Raw genomic sequence first — 14,268 nt, forward strand, 5'->3', positions numbered from 1 at the left:
CATCAGGTGCAACAACCTGAAGGTATGAGCTGCAGTGGTCCCACCTGAGTGACAGTGGGAGACAAAACCTCAGTGAAGAGAAATGAACATCGGGGTGAACACAAGCCAGCAGTGCACTCCCACTGCAAACCAGGTACCAGGGCACATTCCAGAAGTATTGCCAGCAAATTCAGAGAAACCATTATTCCCCTCCACTAGACACATCTGGGAAGCTGTGTGTGGTTTTATGCCCTTCAGCACAAGCTGGATGTAGAGAATTCCAGTGGCAGGATATCAAGTGGACAAAGGTCTAGAGCACAGCACCAGGGAGGAGATGCTGAGGGGGCAAGGCTTTAGCCTGGCAGAGAAGGGGACAAGGGTGATCTAACAGCAGCTTAAATCTACCTGAAGAGCAATTAGAAAGATGACAGAGCCAATCTCTCCTCAGCAGTTCTGTAAAAGTTTTAAAAGCAGCTATTATCCTTTCCAAAGCATTTTTACGAAGAGTTATCTATATTAATTCAAGCTAAAAATCCAGTCAATCTCTTTTAACCTTCTGCTTGGGAAACCAGTGATGGAATCTGCTTTTTAGATGTTACACCTTTTCTTCCTCTACCTTTATTCAGACATAACTATACAGAAGGTATTTCAAGAATGTTTTTATAAAATCGGGGTTGTTGGTGGAACAAGAAAATGGGATTTTAGACTTTAAAAATGGAGAAGTTTGTAAAAACAAGAAAGCAGTAAGAAAAAATTGTAATTGGTTAAAAAAAACCAAAACAACACCTTCCTGGATGTTTCATAACTATTGTTTTTAACAAGGCAGGGTAACTTTTTTTTTTTTTCTAATAGAGCAAAGTTTTTGAAACATCTTTTCGGAAATTGGTCACAATTCCCCAGACAGAATGTTTCATTTCCCTTTGTTGAACTGAACCTTTCATTGTGGCATTAATTTCTGCTTGCTAGTGCTTAGTAGGAAATATATTTCAGGAAAGTTGCATGTCCCCTCTTTACTGTTTAAGCTTCCCAGCAGATGGAGTCATCACAGAAATCTCCTGGTGTGTCACATCAGTTCAACTCACTGACCTACAGTGATGTAATGGGCAGGATGCAGTTCAGCTCTGGGAGGAAGAGGAAGGCTGCAAGAGCTGGACATCAGGAAGAATTTCTTCCTGGAAAGGGTGGTCAGGTATTGGCAGGGGCTGCCCAGGGAGATGGTGGAGTCCCTATCCCTGGAGTTGTCCAAGGAAGGCCTGGCTGTGGCACTCAGTGCTCTGGGCTGGGGGACAAGGTGGGCATCAGGCACAGGTTGGACCCCATGGGCTGGGAGGGCTTTTCCAACCTCAGTGATCCCGTGATTTTGTGATTCTACCACAGCCTGCTGCGTCCCTGGCCCTGGCTCTTGTCCCCTGGATGGGCCCCTCGGAGCCGTGTAAAATTTTACATATGAAAGTTTTACATGACAAGTTCTACAAAGCCTTGTCTCCAGCCCTTCCCTTGCCCCACCTCCTTCAGCTACTTCCCCCTGGATGTTCCCTGGCCCTGCCCCATCCCCTCACCCTGCCAGGGGCTGCTGATGGACCTCGTGGGTGACAGTGGTGAGGGCACAGCTGGCACGGACCCTTCTGCTCTCTGCCATGTCTCCTGCAGGGCTGGAACAGTGGGATGAGCTCCAGCCTTGGCACCAAGCACCCTCACACTCACCCGTGTCATTACAGCAGGGGAAAAACGCTGCCAGGACCTTGGCACTCACCTGTGTCATTGTAACGGGGGAAAATCAGTGCCAGGCACCATCACACTCACCTGCGTTGTCATGACAGGGGGAAAACCAAAACGGTGCCAGGATCTTCGCGCTCCCACGTGTCATTACAACGGGAAAACTGGTGCCACCAGCTCACCTGGGTGGTTGAACACCTGGAAGAGCAGCCCCCTCACGACCCAGCCGAGCTCTGCCCGGGGTCGGGCGCTGGCACCCACCCATCCCTTCGGCTGGGACGGCGTGAAGTTTGTTCCCTGCCTGTGTCACCGGCCGTGCCTCACTTCCTCCTGTGGGACCGGTTAAACATTAACAGGGCGACCGACGGGCGTGTTGGGGCGGAGGGAAGGGGAGAGGCCACCCTTTCGTGCCACGGGGACGGTGTGGGACAGGCGAGTGGCCCAGGGCTGGGGGACAGTCACCCCGACACCGGAGGGAGGTTTCCCCAGGACAACAGGTGAGGGAACCCAGGAATCCCGGCTTTGAACACCTCCAGCCTCCTCTTCCTCCAGCACCCCCTGGTTTGGGAGCTTGAGCCGGACCTGTCGCCGAAAGGAAAGCGGTGGGAGAACCTCTCGGCGCCCGGGGATGTGATCCAGGTAACCGCTCCAGGAATTTTATTGGCTTCCCAGCAGAAGCAGCTGGAGGGTGAAGGATAATTTCAGCCTTTCCCCTGCTCTCGCCCCAGCGGGAAGGCTGCCCCGGGGTGGCGGCAGCGGGGTGAACAGAGGCTTTTTGTGGCTCCCATCTCCTACTCTGCTCCCTGGCATTCGGGATGGGTGTCCCAAAGCATCCGAGCCCTGCTCTGTGCCAGGCTGGATCCAGCTGCCATTCCTCTGGGGCACGAGTGTTGCCATTATCCCCCTGCCTGCGTGGTGGGTGTGAGGAGGGAGCAGCTCGGAGCAGCCCCGGCGATGTGAGTCACCCCCTGCACCTGCAGGGTGAAAAGCAGCACGGGACAAACCCCAGGCATTTAATTCATCCTCAGCCAAAATATCCTGTTCCATCTGAGGATCAGATAGTATTTCCCGTCCCTTTGAAAGCCCGTTTCGAAACAAAGTGAAACAAAACGTTATAGATAGCTCCCTATCCCGTCCTGCTCTGCTTCACCCCGCGCTGTTTGCTGATTTTGCCCAGGATTTTGGCATCAGATTCTCTCTGGTTCATTTTTTTTTGCCACAAAAAAAAAAAAAAAAAAAAAAAAAAAAAACAACCAAAAAAACCAAAAAACCCCAACCCCCTCCCCAAAAAAACAAACAAACAAACAAAAAACAAACAAAAAACCAAAACCAAAACAAAGCAACCAACTTTGCCCGGCTCAGATTGCATCAGTGCAGCTGGATTTGTAGGTATGAAGGCTGCCCTGGCCAGGGGATTTCTCTCCGGTCCTGTAGATCCTGCTGGGGATCACAGCTTCCTGGAAAAGGACCCTGCCCTGGCTTTTGTGTTTGTTTCCTGCTGCTTCACTTGGGCTGTTTCGCTCCGTGGGACAGATAATACTGACTCTTGCAGCTACTGACTGATCTGTGGACGTGCCAAGAGCCATCCCAGTGACAGAGCCAGGAGGAATCCCTCCAGGCTGTGCACAGGGACCCTCCCTCCCCACACAGGAAACCTGAGAAGTGAGGAAAAACCTAAACCTTTCGAAATGCACTGGGTAAACCCAAACCAGCCCGTGAACAGCAGGTGGAGAAATAAACCCACGGGTTTGGCTTAAAATGTTCCTTAGTTGACAGGGTTGCCCCTTGAGCTCTCAAGGTGCATTGAAAGACTGTAAAAAGGGAAATGTGGAGCAGGATGCCAGCTGGGCTGAGCAGAAAAGTCAGAGAGACCCCTTGCTTAAAGCACCAAGCAGGGAATGGAGCTCTGGCATAGCCTGGTGCTGCAGCTGAGCAGGGAACTCAGGGTGTCCCTGTGGTGACACTTATTTTGTGCCTTGCACAATGTGCTGCCACAGAGAACATCCCCCAAATCAGAAACACTTTCCTGCCCAGAAATGTGGTCTGGCCACAAAACCACATCCTCTGTGCCATGACTTGGTTTCCTGGGGGAGAAGTTTGTAAACCAAGCAGCACAGTCAAACTCCCACATATTTTGAGAGGGAGGAGAAAAATATCTCACAAGTGAATCACAAACACTGAATGGCAGAAAATGCAGAAGTAAAGTGGTGGCTCACACCCAGGCTTTGTGTATTATCTCTGACCACAGTGGAGAGCTGCTGGTGGTTTATTCTGGGGTTTAAGGGACACTCTAAGTTTCAGAGAAATAACCCTGGTGACCTTCTTTGAACTATAAACCTTTCTGAGTGCTCAGACTGGGGAGCTGGGAGGAGATTTCATGTTTCTCATCCTTGCCCCAAGGCAGGTGAGATGGAGAGACCAGAGTGGCAGGAGCTGTTCCTCCTGTCCGGGGTGCCACATCAATGATGACAGCAAGCTCTCCCTGGAAATGTATGAATAGGAATGCTAGTTTTGGAGTGAAGCACACAGAAACACACCAAAGCAACATTTTTGGGTGTATCCCTCCTCTCCTGAAGGATACCTGGCTCAGGAGACATCAGTTTCCTGAGAGGGGGGTAATAACCCCTACAAATGGAGGTCTGGGCCCCTCTGAGCCCAAGGGAGTGGCTGGTGCCCTGCATGGCAGCGAGTGATGGAGCACAGGGTTCATTAGTCTGCCAGGACACCAGTGGCAGATGCCCACACAGTTTTGGGCAGCTCAGAGAGTTGTTTTTCCCAGTTGTTCATGACTAACATCAGTGGTGAAGCTGGAGCTCCCCCGACCCAGTCAGCCCTGAGGCAGCAGTGTTGTAACAGCCAGGAGGGACCAAGGGCACAAGAGATGTGAGGTCTGTAGGAGGAGGTTTCTCTGCTGAAAAAAGTTCCTCTCCACCTATTGAAACAGTTATTTGAGGAAAGATCCTGCTCTCCTTCCAAACCTTCCCTCATTTAATCTCTTCCCCCTGTTGGCATCACAGGTCACACAAAGTCACATTGATCCCAGGACCCAAAGCAGCAACTTGATAAGTCCTTGTCCTTCAGCTTCTCCTCAAGGATGCACTGACTGCTGGTGGCTTTCTGCCTGAGGGACCAGGAGAGAATGCTCCAATGGAGAGGCTCCAGAGATCCATTTTACTTCCTCTCATCCTGACTGCCTCTCTCCCAGGTAGGACACATCCATAACCTGTGAAATGAGCCCCCGTGGACCAAGTGTGGGAAATAAAAGCTGTATAAGTGGCTGTTCCTGGAGAGATCAGAGTGGACAGTCAGTCCCAGAGTGGGATTGTTAAATTTGGGAAATAGCTGAGTTTGCATTTCAAGCCTGAATGATCTGATGATTCAGAGTGGGGTTCAGTGAGCAGGACTGAGCAGTGTGTGGGGTAGGGAAGAGATGGGTAGATTGCCCTCTTCCAGTTTCCCCCTCTCCTTGTATTCCTCCTCCTTCTGTTTTCTGCAGCTTTTGAGGAGGCATCTGCTGAAAACTCAGTAGCAGCAGCTGGTTTTGCTTCCAGAAATATGTGCAAATCATCATGTTGCTGGTTTACCACCAAGTCACATTTCACATGCCTGAGTTTCCAAGTGGGTTCAGATTAAAAGTGTCTTGGTGCAAAGCTTTAAAGGCAAAGGAAATATAAAGTGACTCGCTGGATAATAAAGACAAGGCTGATTTTTTTTTTTTTAATTATAACCTAGCTGGGGTTTTAACAGGCTCTGACAGGAGCAGTGGGATGAGAGGGAAGGTATTGCCTTGGCTTAATAACTGGTGAAAGGAAACACAATGCAGGAATAAACAGTGTGTTTTATAAACAGAGTGCTATTCCCAGTGGAATTGCACAGGGATGTGTGGTATTCAACAAGCTCTTAAACAACCTGGTGAAGAGGAGTGAACTGTGAGGTGGCAGACTTTGCAGGTGGTGCAGAATTACATAGGGCAGCCAAATCCAAAAAGGAACTAGGAAGATTTGCCAGAAAATGTCATGATGCCAAGGAAGCAATAAAGGCACAGAAAGCATTCAATGCAAAGCATCACTGAACTGAGATGTCTAGTGGGGGAAAAGAGTGGATACATTGGAAGGAGAGTAAATTGCTGAAAAAGAGAAACAAAATTCACTGCTCAGTGCCTTCAGAAAGGTAGATAAAAAGAAATCTGGCATTACATAAATTCACAAAAACTTTATATCTTGGATACTGGATATTTTGTCAGCTTTTCCATTTCAAAAAGGACATATAAGATCTGAGAAATGTATAAAGTGAGGCAGAGGTGTCAAAAGTATAGAATCATGGAATAATAGGATGGTTTGGGTTGGAAGGGACCCTAAAGATCATCCAGTTCCACCCCCTGCCATGGGCAGGGACACCTTCCACTAGCCCAGGTTGCTCCAAGGCCCATCCAACCTGGCCTTGGACACTTCCAGGGATGAGGCAGCCACAGCTTCTCTGGGCCAAGAGGAGAGGATCAGGAGGCTTTCATTAGACTGGGATATTTTTTCTCCTTGTGAAAAAGAATAAATGGTAACAATGTATTAAAATAATTAATTCTGAGAAGTGGATGGCAAAATGGTTATTCACAATTTCTCATAAGAAAAAGAACTAGAGGCAACCAGTATCAGAAAGGAGATTTAAGGTGAACCAAAGACTGAACTTTTTCTTACAGTGTGTAATTAGATAGTAAAGCTCGTGGTCAGTGGATATGGAGGACACCAAATTATAAATAGACTGAAAAAAAGCTGGAAACAAATATGACAGAGTGCAGACCCATGGGTGCAGATTCCTTTATTGGCTCAGGAAGTCCCTGAATCTCTTATTTTTGGACACTGGGAAGTTGTAACAGGGACAGCTGTCAAATAGTGAGTAAGAGAAGAGAGGGGAAGACACTCCTGGGGGCTGTGGAGAGGTTTGGGTGCAGGTGGGTGGAAATCTGTGTTGCTGAGTATCAGTAGTCTGGTATTACTTGACAGAAACATCCTGTAAGCATTTAAAAATCTTGTTAACATAAGTGAACAAGCTGGTCCTTCTCTGCAGGCTTTGACAAGCTCTAACCTACTTTGGTTTTCAAAAAACTCAGCTGCAGGGCTTTTGGGTTTTGGAATAAACCTGAGCTGTTTATTTATTTAGTTATTTATTTTATTTAACAGAGCTGTTGCTGGAGCAGTGGGCCAGCAGTGAGGCAGGGGAGGCACGTGGGGGGAGCAAGAGACTAAAGAAAAAGTGAAGAGGAAAAGGAATTTGAAACTCTCTAGAAGGAAAAAATGTCAAAATTCGAACAGAAATAGCAGTGAGGGAAGGGAGGAAGAGAGAAACTGGACACAAAAACTGAAGGATAAAAGGCAGTGTTTGTGGAAGGGCAATATGGGTATAAAGGGGGAGATTATTTTGAAATACGATAATGAGGCTGAAAAAAAAAAAAAGGGAATCATTCTGGCAAAAGGATAAGCCCATCCTGTCCTTCACTGTGCTGCATCCAAATAGGTCACTTACAAAAGAGGGAAGACAGAGTGGGCAGAGGAGAGGAGGGAAGGAGGAGAAGGTGGCACATCTCAATGCCCTTGTTGTTGAAAACTTCAGCATGAGAAAGGGGTCCTTTGGAGGCACTTCAAGCGTGGAAGAGAAAACACTGTTGATGAAGGGCAAGGGCTGTTCTGTGGCAAATGAGGGAACAAGATGCATTTTCGTTTCCTCAAAACCTGCAGTGATGTGACAGTGAATTTGTGTGACAGATGAGGGAACAAACAGCTCATAAAGGGGCTGGTGTTTACCCCCGTGAGCAACTGGGAGCCCATGAGTGCTTCATCTAAGCAGATTCTCACCACTGCTCTGCACACCATTAGTGCTGTGCCTCAGAGAAGGTGTCCTCACTCAGCTTTGTTCTTCAAAAGCCTGGGATAATCATGGAGACAGCCTGACATTCCCCTGCTGCAGGGGTGGTGTTTGCCTGGGTGGGATGTCTCGCTGGTTGTGTGTGGGGAAGCAGATGCTGAAACAGCTGTGAGGAGCTGAACATGTAATTGCTGTAAAGTGCAGTGAAAATCAAGCCTGAGGCCCTAATTTGTTTAAAAGCAACCATCTGCAAGGCGTTTTTAAAGCTGGATGTAAATGAAACCAGCACTAAAATGTTCTCCTTGGTGCAAGAAGGAAGGTCCAGCAAAAGGACTCACAGCCCTGGCTGGAGGCACTGGGAACCAAGTTTAGACCCCATTTCTGTCATGAATGTCCTCTCTGACCTCCCACAAGGTACTTTATCAGTGTTTGTGTGTGGGCTGGACAATGGAACACACTGTTGGCTCAGGGGTCCACGTGCTATTGCAGGATAAACAATAAAAGCAAGAAGACAAAGAGACAAAGGTAAAATCACAGAAAATGTTTAGGGGGCAGGTGGAGAAGGCTCATGAAACTCCTTTATTGGCCGTGCTGGGGCTTTACTGGGATCTAAATGGAGGTAAGGCTGAGCTGTGTCCTGCTCCTCAGTCCTTCTGCCTCCCAAAGGATCCCCATGTGGGGTATGGACCTGTTCCCTGGTGGACAGCAATCAGGGAAAGACCATGTATTGCTCCAACAGACGTGGCTGGAGGAAGAAGATGTAGATCCTACAACATCTATGGACTGATAAAAAAGAATTATATTACATATATATATATATATATGCAGGAATAACTCCTACCTACCTGCCCATGCTGTCCTGAATGTCTGAAGAAAACAAAAGCAATATTAACCATGTATTTTTAGAGCCAATGGTCACTGATTGTTCCTGTTTAGGGATAAATTTCGAGGCTATAATGGAACTCACAGACATGATCTCATGGCAAATGATTAATTAACAGGAAACATTGTCCTGAAAGTCACATCATTTATTCAGAACCATAGCAAATCATGGCTCCTTTAAAAAAGCAAAGTGGTTGCACAGGCATGGAAATGAATTCCAAATGCACAGGGATCAGTTTGCATTAAGAGGAGCAGGGTGGGTAAGTGCTGCAGCTCCTGTTTCAGGAGCAGCCAAATGCATTTTGGTGTTCCCTCAAAGGAGGTTTGTTCATGTCTATGTCTATCATCGTGGTAGCTGAAGTCTTCCAAGCAGGAAGGCCTCAAACAAAATCTGTAAAATGAACAAACTCAACACACCAATATGTTACAGACATATTAGAGGTGCAAGGAGCAGTATTGGGAAGTCTGGCTACAACATGAGTCAAGGAAAAATAGTGAATTCAAAGACTTGTTTGAGGCTTAGGAGAGTGTCTCGACCCTGGTAATGTGAGTGATGATAAATCATGGCAACTGGATGTTGAATATCAGGGAAGAGGGACACATTACATGGCAAATGGAGTGAACTTCATCAGTGCATGTTCATTAGGAAACCCAGAGCTCTGTAAATGGTTCCATCCACTGGCATGTGGCCAATTCCTAAAATTCAGGAAGTGACAAACAGAAAAGAGAGGAAATGGTTTTTAGGCACCTTGTTGGGTTGGCTGTTTGCAAAGCAATGTTTTCATAGGTTTGATTGCTGAGTTCACCTTCAAGCTGTCTCATGTCTTAAGATATTTCAGTTCAGCTTTACAAGTCTGAAGGAAGCTTTGAATAAATGCTGCTGGAAAAAAATGAACCACTAAAGTTGGTCAGAAATATGTTTTACTGTATCTTATCTGCCTTTATCAACTATCAGTTTAGGTAAAGTTTGCTTTTCATTTAATGTTTTGTCGCTCACCCACAGATATCCTTTGGAGACTGAGGTGCAAGGCAGAGGTGACATAAGCCAGGAAGGTGAAAAAACGTTGGTTTTTGTAAACATGAGAGAACTCAGAGTCAACCATACAAAGAACCAGGGAGAGCTAGGTTTGTACAACCCTGCAAAACAAAAGAGGTCTGTAAATATATGCAGTGGGTGGGAGGAAAGAGAGGAGCTATTTATATTAAAGAACAATTCTGGGCACAAATCTGATTAGTTACACACTGGTTAGATAGAGATGTACTTTGACTGGGTTAAATGTGGGCTGGGAATTATAAAATTATCTGGACACTGGAGCAATGAGATTACAGATCCCATGCCCAGGGTGCTGGTTGCAATGTCATACCTGAGACTGGGCTCTGGTTCCATTTATACAACTATCAAACATCTCTGTTGTGTGAAACAATACATCATGTTCTCCCCCTACTAATTTACTGAATGAAAAATGTTTTTTTTTCCAATAATTTATAGTTAATCCATTACTGAATAAACTACCCAAAGCGTGCAAAACCTGGGGTGAGCAAAACCTTTAAAAATCACTTCATTGTCCTGAATGCTCTTAGGAAGGGGAGGAATGACCATCCCAGACTTCCTTTCTCCTGGAAAATAATTGAGCAGTTATTCTCAGGCCAAATTTGCAGGCACGAGGTTCTAATTAGACTGCTATGGACAATAATATCTAATTGCTTTTGTCATGCTGAGTACAGATGGAATCATTAGGGCACCACTGGCAGCCCTGGTGTGTCCTCAGCAGGAATGTTTCCCAGGAAGTGATGAAAAGATAGAGCTCCCTGGCAGGACTGCAGGGAGCTTGTGAAAGGTCCATCCTTGGAGAGACTCAAAGTTGGACTTCAGGGACTGAAGTCCCAGCTGCTGCTTTGAAAAAGAAGGTGTCAGCCTTCATCCTTTGTCCTTCCCTCACTTTCTGCTCAGCAGGAGCAGGTGCTCCTGCCTTCCCCCACCCAGGGAATCCTCCATCTGCCTGGGAAACAGCTGCACCTCCACTCCTCTGAGGGCAGTGGGAAGCCCTGGGCCCACTGAGGAGGAAAGGAAAACAAAATGCCTTCGTTAGAAAGGAGCCTTCAGCTCTGAAAAGCGGTGGCCAAAACTCATACTGCCTTTTAGGGAATTAAAACTGGTGAGTTACAGCAACTCTGGTTAACAGGAAGGCTGAGAAGGTGGGTAAGTATGCATGTGATACCTGCATGAGGAATAGAGGAAAGAGCACAGAAGGATATAGGTGGAACCCCAAAAAATCAGTGACAATCCAAGATATGGCAAGGGGACCACTTACATACCCCTTTCATTATTTAAAGTCTAGAGAACTCATTTATCTGCCTATTCAAAAGTGCAACCTCTTCTTTCCATAAAATGGTGGTCAGTGAGTTACTGAACAGAGAAAGGTGATTTTGGAGAGGGAGAAGGAGAGACAAAAGATTAAATACATCTTTAAAAAAACCCACTTAATCTAAACTGGAGCTGAAAGATTAGATTGCACATCTCCATCTCTGAGCTGGTTAAGATTTTTTTAAACTATCTAACCACCTTTGGTGGTGTTTTACGTGTGTTTACAGGCTGGTTTTTAATTCCTTTCAGGTCTTGGCTGTTGTTACTCTATCACAAAAGGCCCTGCTAATGCCACAGTCCTTGCTGGCTCCCAGGCCAGGTTTAACTGCACCGTGTCTGCAGGATGGAAAATCCTCATCTGGCTGTCCAATGGCAATCCTGTCCTCACTGTCCTCAGCTCCCAGGGATCCGTGGAAACCACAGACCGCTTCACCTCCCAAAATTACACCAGTGGGGATGAGTTTACCTCGGAGCTCATCATCCACAACACCCAGCTGAGCGACGCCGGGAAAATCGAGTGCAGCATCCAGCAACCCAGCGAGAACAACTTCGCCTTTCTCTCTGTCCAAGGTGTGTATGGCCACCAACAGAGAGGTATTTTGTTACACTGCACTCCAGGGAATCCTCTGAGGAATTGCTCAAACTATCCCTGGGAAGGAGTCCATGTTCTCATGTCCCACCCTTTGCCTCCTGTCCCCCTCGTCTTAATTTTACTGCCAAAGCAGGTTTGAGAGTCACATTCAGACCACCAGTAACAAAGGTGATAACTGCCCCTGTGTTTTCCTGTTACATCTCTTATTCTTTATCAGAATAAGCCAGGAAAGCAGGATTTAACCACCAGGCACTACCTGTTTGTCAAAGAGGTGCTTGGTGCGGTGATAACATCTCATCACCCACCCATAAACCTTTCCTGATACGACCTGAGCATATTTAAAACTTAAGAGAGAAACACTGTTATTTCATTATGTTGTCTGTCAGCTGGAAGTTAAGTCAGGATGGCTAAAAAGTGCAATTTCCTGCTTTTTATTGGAAAGGTACTGAAAGCTGAGGCTTGTTCTTTAGGTATAATGAACAATATGTCCATGCAGTTGCAATATCTGCATGTTTCTACCATGAGTATGGTATATCTGTGGTAATAATGATCGTTTTTCACTTCATATCTCAAGGCATAGCTATTTCTGGGTAGCAAGATAAGATTTGAAGCTACCAGCAGGAAAGCAATGCAGCAAAACATTCTGAAGGAACAAAACATCTTTTCCCTCCCACAGTTAATGGATCTTTATTCATCAAAAATAGCACCTTGACAGTAAAAGAGAACACAACAGTTGAAATTGTTTGTGAAGCCTTAGGATGGGCTCCAGCTCCAGACATTGCCTGGATGACAAATGACTCTCTCATTGATAAGTCAAGTTATGTTAACCAGCAAAGTCAAGGATCTGATGGCCTCCACAATGTCCTGAGCATCCTGACTGTGACTCCAAGAGCCACTGAGGTTCTGACTTGTTTAGCTGACATAGAAGCACTCCCTGAACCTCAGAATGCAACTGTAACCCTTATTTTTGACAGCTCCACTGCAGGTAAGCGAGTGTTTGTTGTACTTTGCCTGTGCTGCACTGCCTGTACTCAGAGCTGGGTGTTTTGTTCTGCTTTGCTTCATTTTGAAAAGATCTTTTATTTGCAAAGGGGATGTGCAGAGGTGACAGAATTAAGACCCAGTAGTCAAAATCTGATATATGGGTAGGGTTAAATGCACTGGTACAAGTCTAATGAACCACAAAGCCCAGTGTAGGACTGAGCAAGGCAAACAAAGCTGTACCTCTGCCACTGATTCCTATGGATTCACTGGAAAACCAGACTTTGCTCCTTGACCAAGAAAACATCTAATGAATTTAGATCTTAAATAAGATAATTCAGTACTTGCACTTCAGGTGCAAATGGAAAACATGGGAGCAGTGTCCATGGATTTTCTTATTCCAACCCCCTGCCATGGGCAGGGACACCTTCCACTAGCCCAGGTTGCTCAGAGCCCCATCCAACCTGGCCTTGGACACTTCCAGGGATGGGGAATATCCATGGACATTATCCCAAAGACTACTTAGATCAAAGAGCCATTAGACCTGTTTTCCTCTTCCTGGCATGCCCTCTTCCAAATGTTAGAGAAAGGTAAAAAATGTCCTGCAGCAACACATGTGGAATTTTTTGGACAGTGCATCAAGTTGCTTTATATTGGCTTTTACTGAAGGAGGTTTAAGGCTGGATGTCATGCAAATCTCTCAAGAACTGTTAGCAAGAGCTTTGATAACTCTAAAGATTTTTGCTGAGGTTACAATCATGCTGACAGCTTCTCTTGGTGAACTGCTGCTTCTTCTGCAATGGGTGAAGGTGGCACATGCAGAGACATCCTTAGAGTGGATCCACGAGGGGTCTAGTGGAGACATTTTGACACATAAACACCTGAGGAGATTGAGTAACTGTGCCTTTCATTTTCAGTGTGAGTCATTATCAGCATTACCTTTTTTCAGGAGAACTTGCTCGGAAACGCAGTCGGAAAAGGTCATTTTACCATTCTTAATATGGATTTTTGTAGTCGCACTGATCTTAATTACTGACTGAGCAAAACAGGGCCATCCTGAGGAAATTAATAAATTCCCCTGCCTACTGATTTGTGAAGTAGTGAGGGATCCACCCTCAGTTTCCATAGCTACTCACTGTAAATCAGAAGAGCAGAAAAACAGATGTCACGGAGCTCTATTAGTGTATTATTAGTGACTCCGTAGGACCATCATTCATTTCTCTTTGGAAATATCACTGTGCTGCAGCAGCCACTCAAAATTTGTGAGGGTAGGAGAACATGAAGCCTTTAAATGATTAGAATGAAATATAAGCGTGGCATTTCTGACAGAGAAAGATATATAATGTGTATATATATCACACTTAAAATCTCAGAGCTTTTCATATACAGGCTCAGCCTAAGCTACCTGTTGCTGGGAAAACTTCAGACATCTAAGAAATCCTTCCAAAAACTACTGTAATAACAATTTCCCCCTTCCCTTAAAAGCCTGAGGAATTGAATTCCTCCATGTTCCTCCCAAGCAATACAAGAAATACCAAAAATCTGAGCTCTCTACAGCCAGACAGCTCCTGGGATGGGAATGTCCCACCTTCCTGCACCTCTAGGTCAGTCTTGCCCTACAAGGTGATGCATTTTTATGTCAGTCACACCTCCTCCAGAGTTACTTTGCTCACAGGGGTGTTTGGCTGAGCCCCAAATTTGAGAACTCCTACAGAGTGATCCCAGGTGATGCATTCACAGAGCTGTTACTGGGAAAAGGGATCCAGGGCAGTCCCTTAGCTGGGCCCAAGCTCTCCTTGGCCTCAGTGTTGAATTCAGGTGGCCTTTAACCTGCAGAAGGTGAGGATGGAGAATCTTCCACGAGCCTGGAATTCCTTTGATTTTTAAGCTATCCAGG

At 46.1% G+C, this 14,268-nt stretch overlaps 1 protein-coding gene across 2 annotated transcripts in view; it reads left to right on the plus strand.

Annotated features, from left to right (window-relative positions):
- Positions 1-2,142: 2,142 nt before the first annotated feature.
- The window catches only part of IGSF5 (immunoglobulin superfamily member 5), a 29,436-nt gene continuing 17,310 nt past the window's right edge, over positions 2,143-14,268 (plus strand). For both annotated transcript variants that reach the window (XM_029964456.1, XM_018085932.1), the window contains exons 1-4: positions 2,143-2,334; positions 4,713-4,900; positions 11,048-11,368; positions 12,067-12,375. In XM_029964456.1, coding sequence (XP_029820316.1) covers positions 4,843-4,900; positions 11,048-11,368; positions 12,067-12,375 — 688 coding nt within the window. In that variant the 5' untranslated portion in view covers positions 2,143-2,334; positions 4,713-4,842. The remainder of the gene's footprint in view (positions 2,335-4,712; positions 4,901-11,047; positions 11,369-12,066; positions 12,376-14,268) is intronic.

The sequence above is a fragment of the Manacus vitellinus genome, unplaced genomic scaffold (assembly GCF_001715985.3).
Source record: "Manacus vitellinus isolate BGI_N305 unplaced genomic scaffold, ASM171598v3 scaffold_108_pilon, whole genome shotgun sequence".
NCBI classification, from domain to species: Eukaryota; Metazoa; Chordata; class Aves; order Passeriformes; family Pipridae; genus Manacus; species Manacus vitellinus.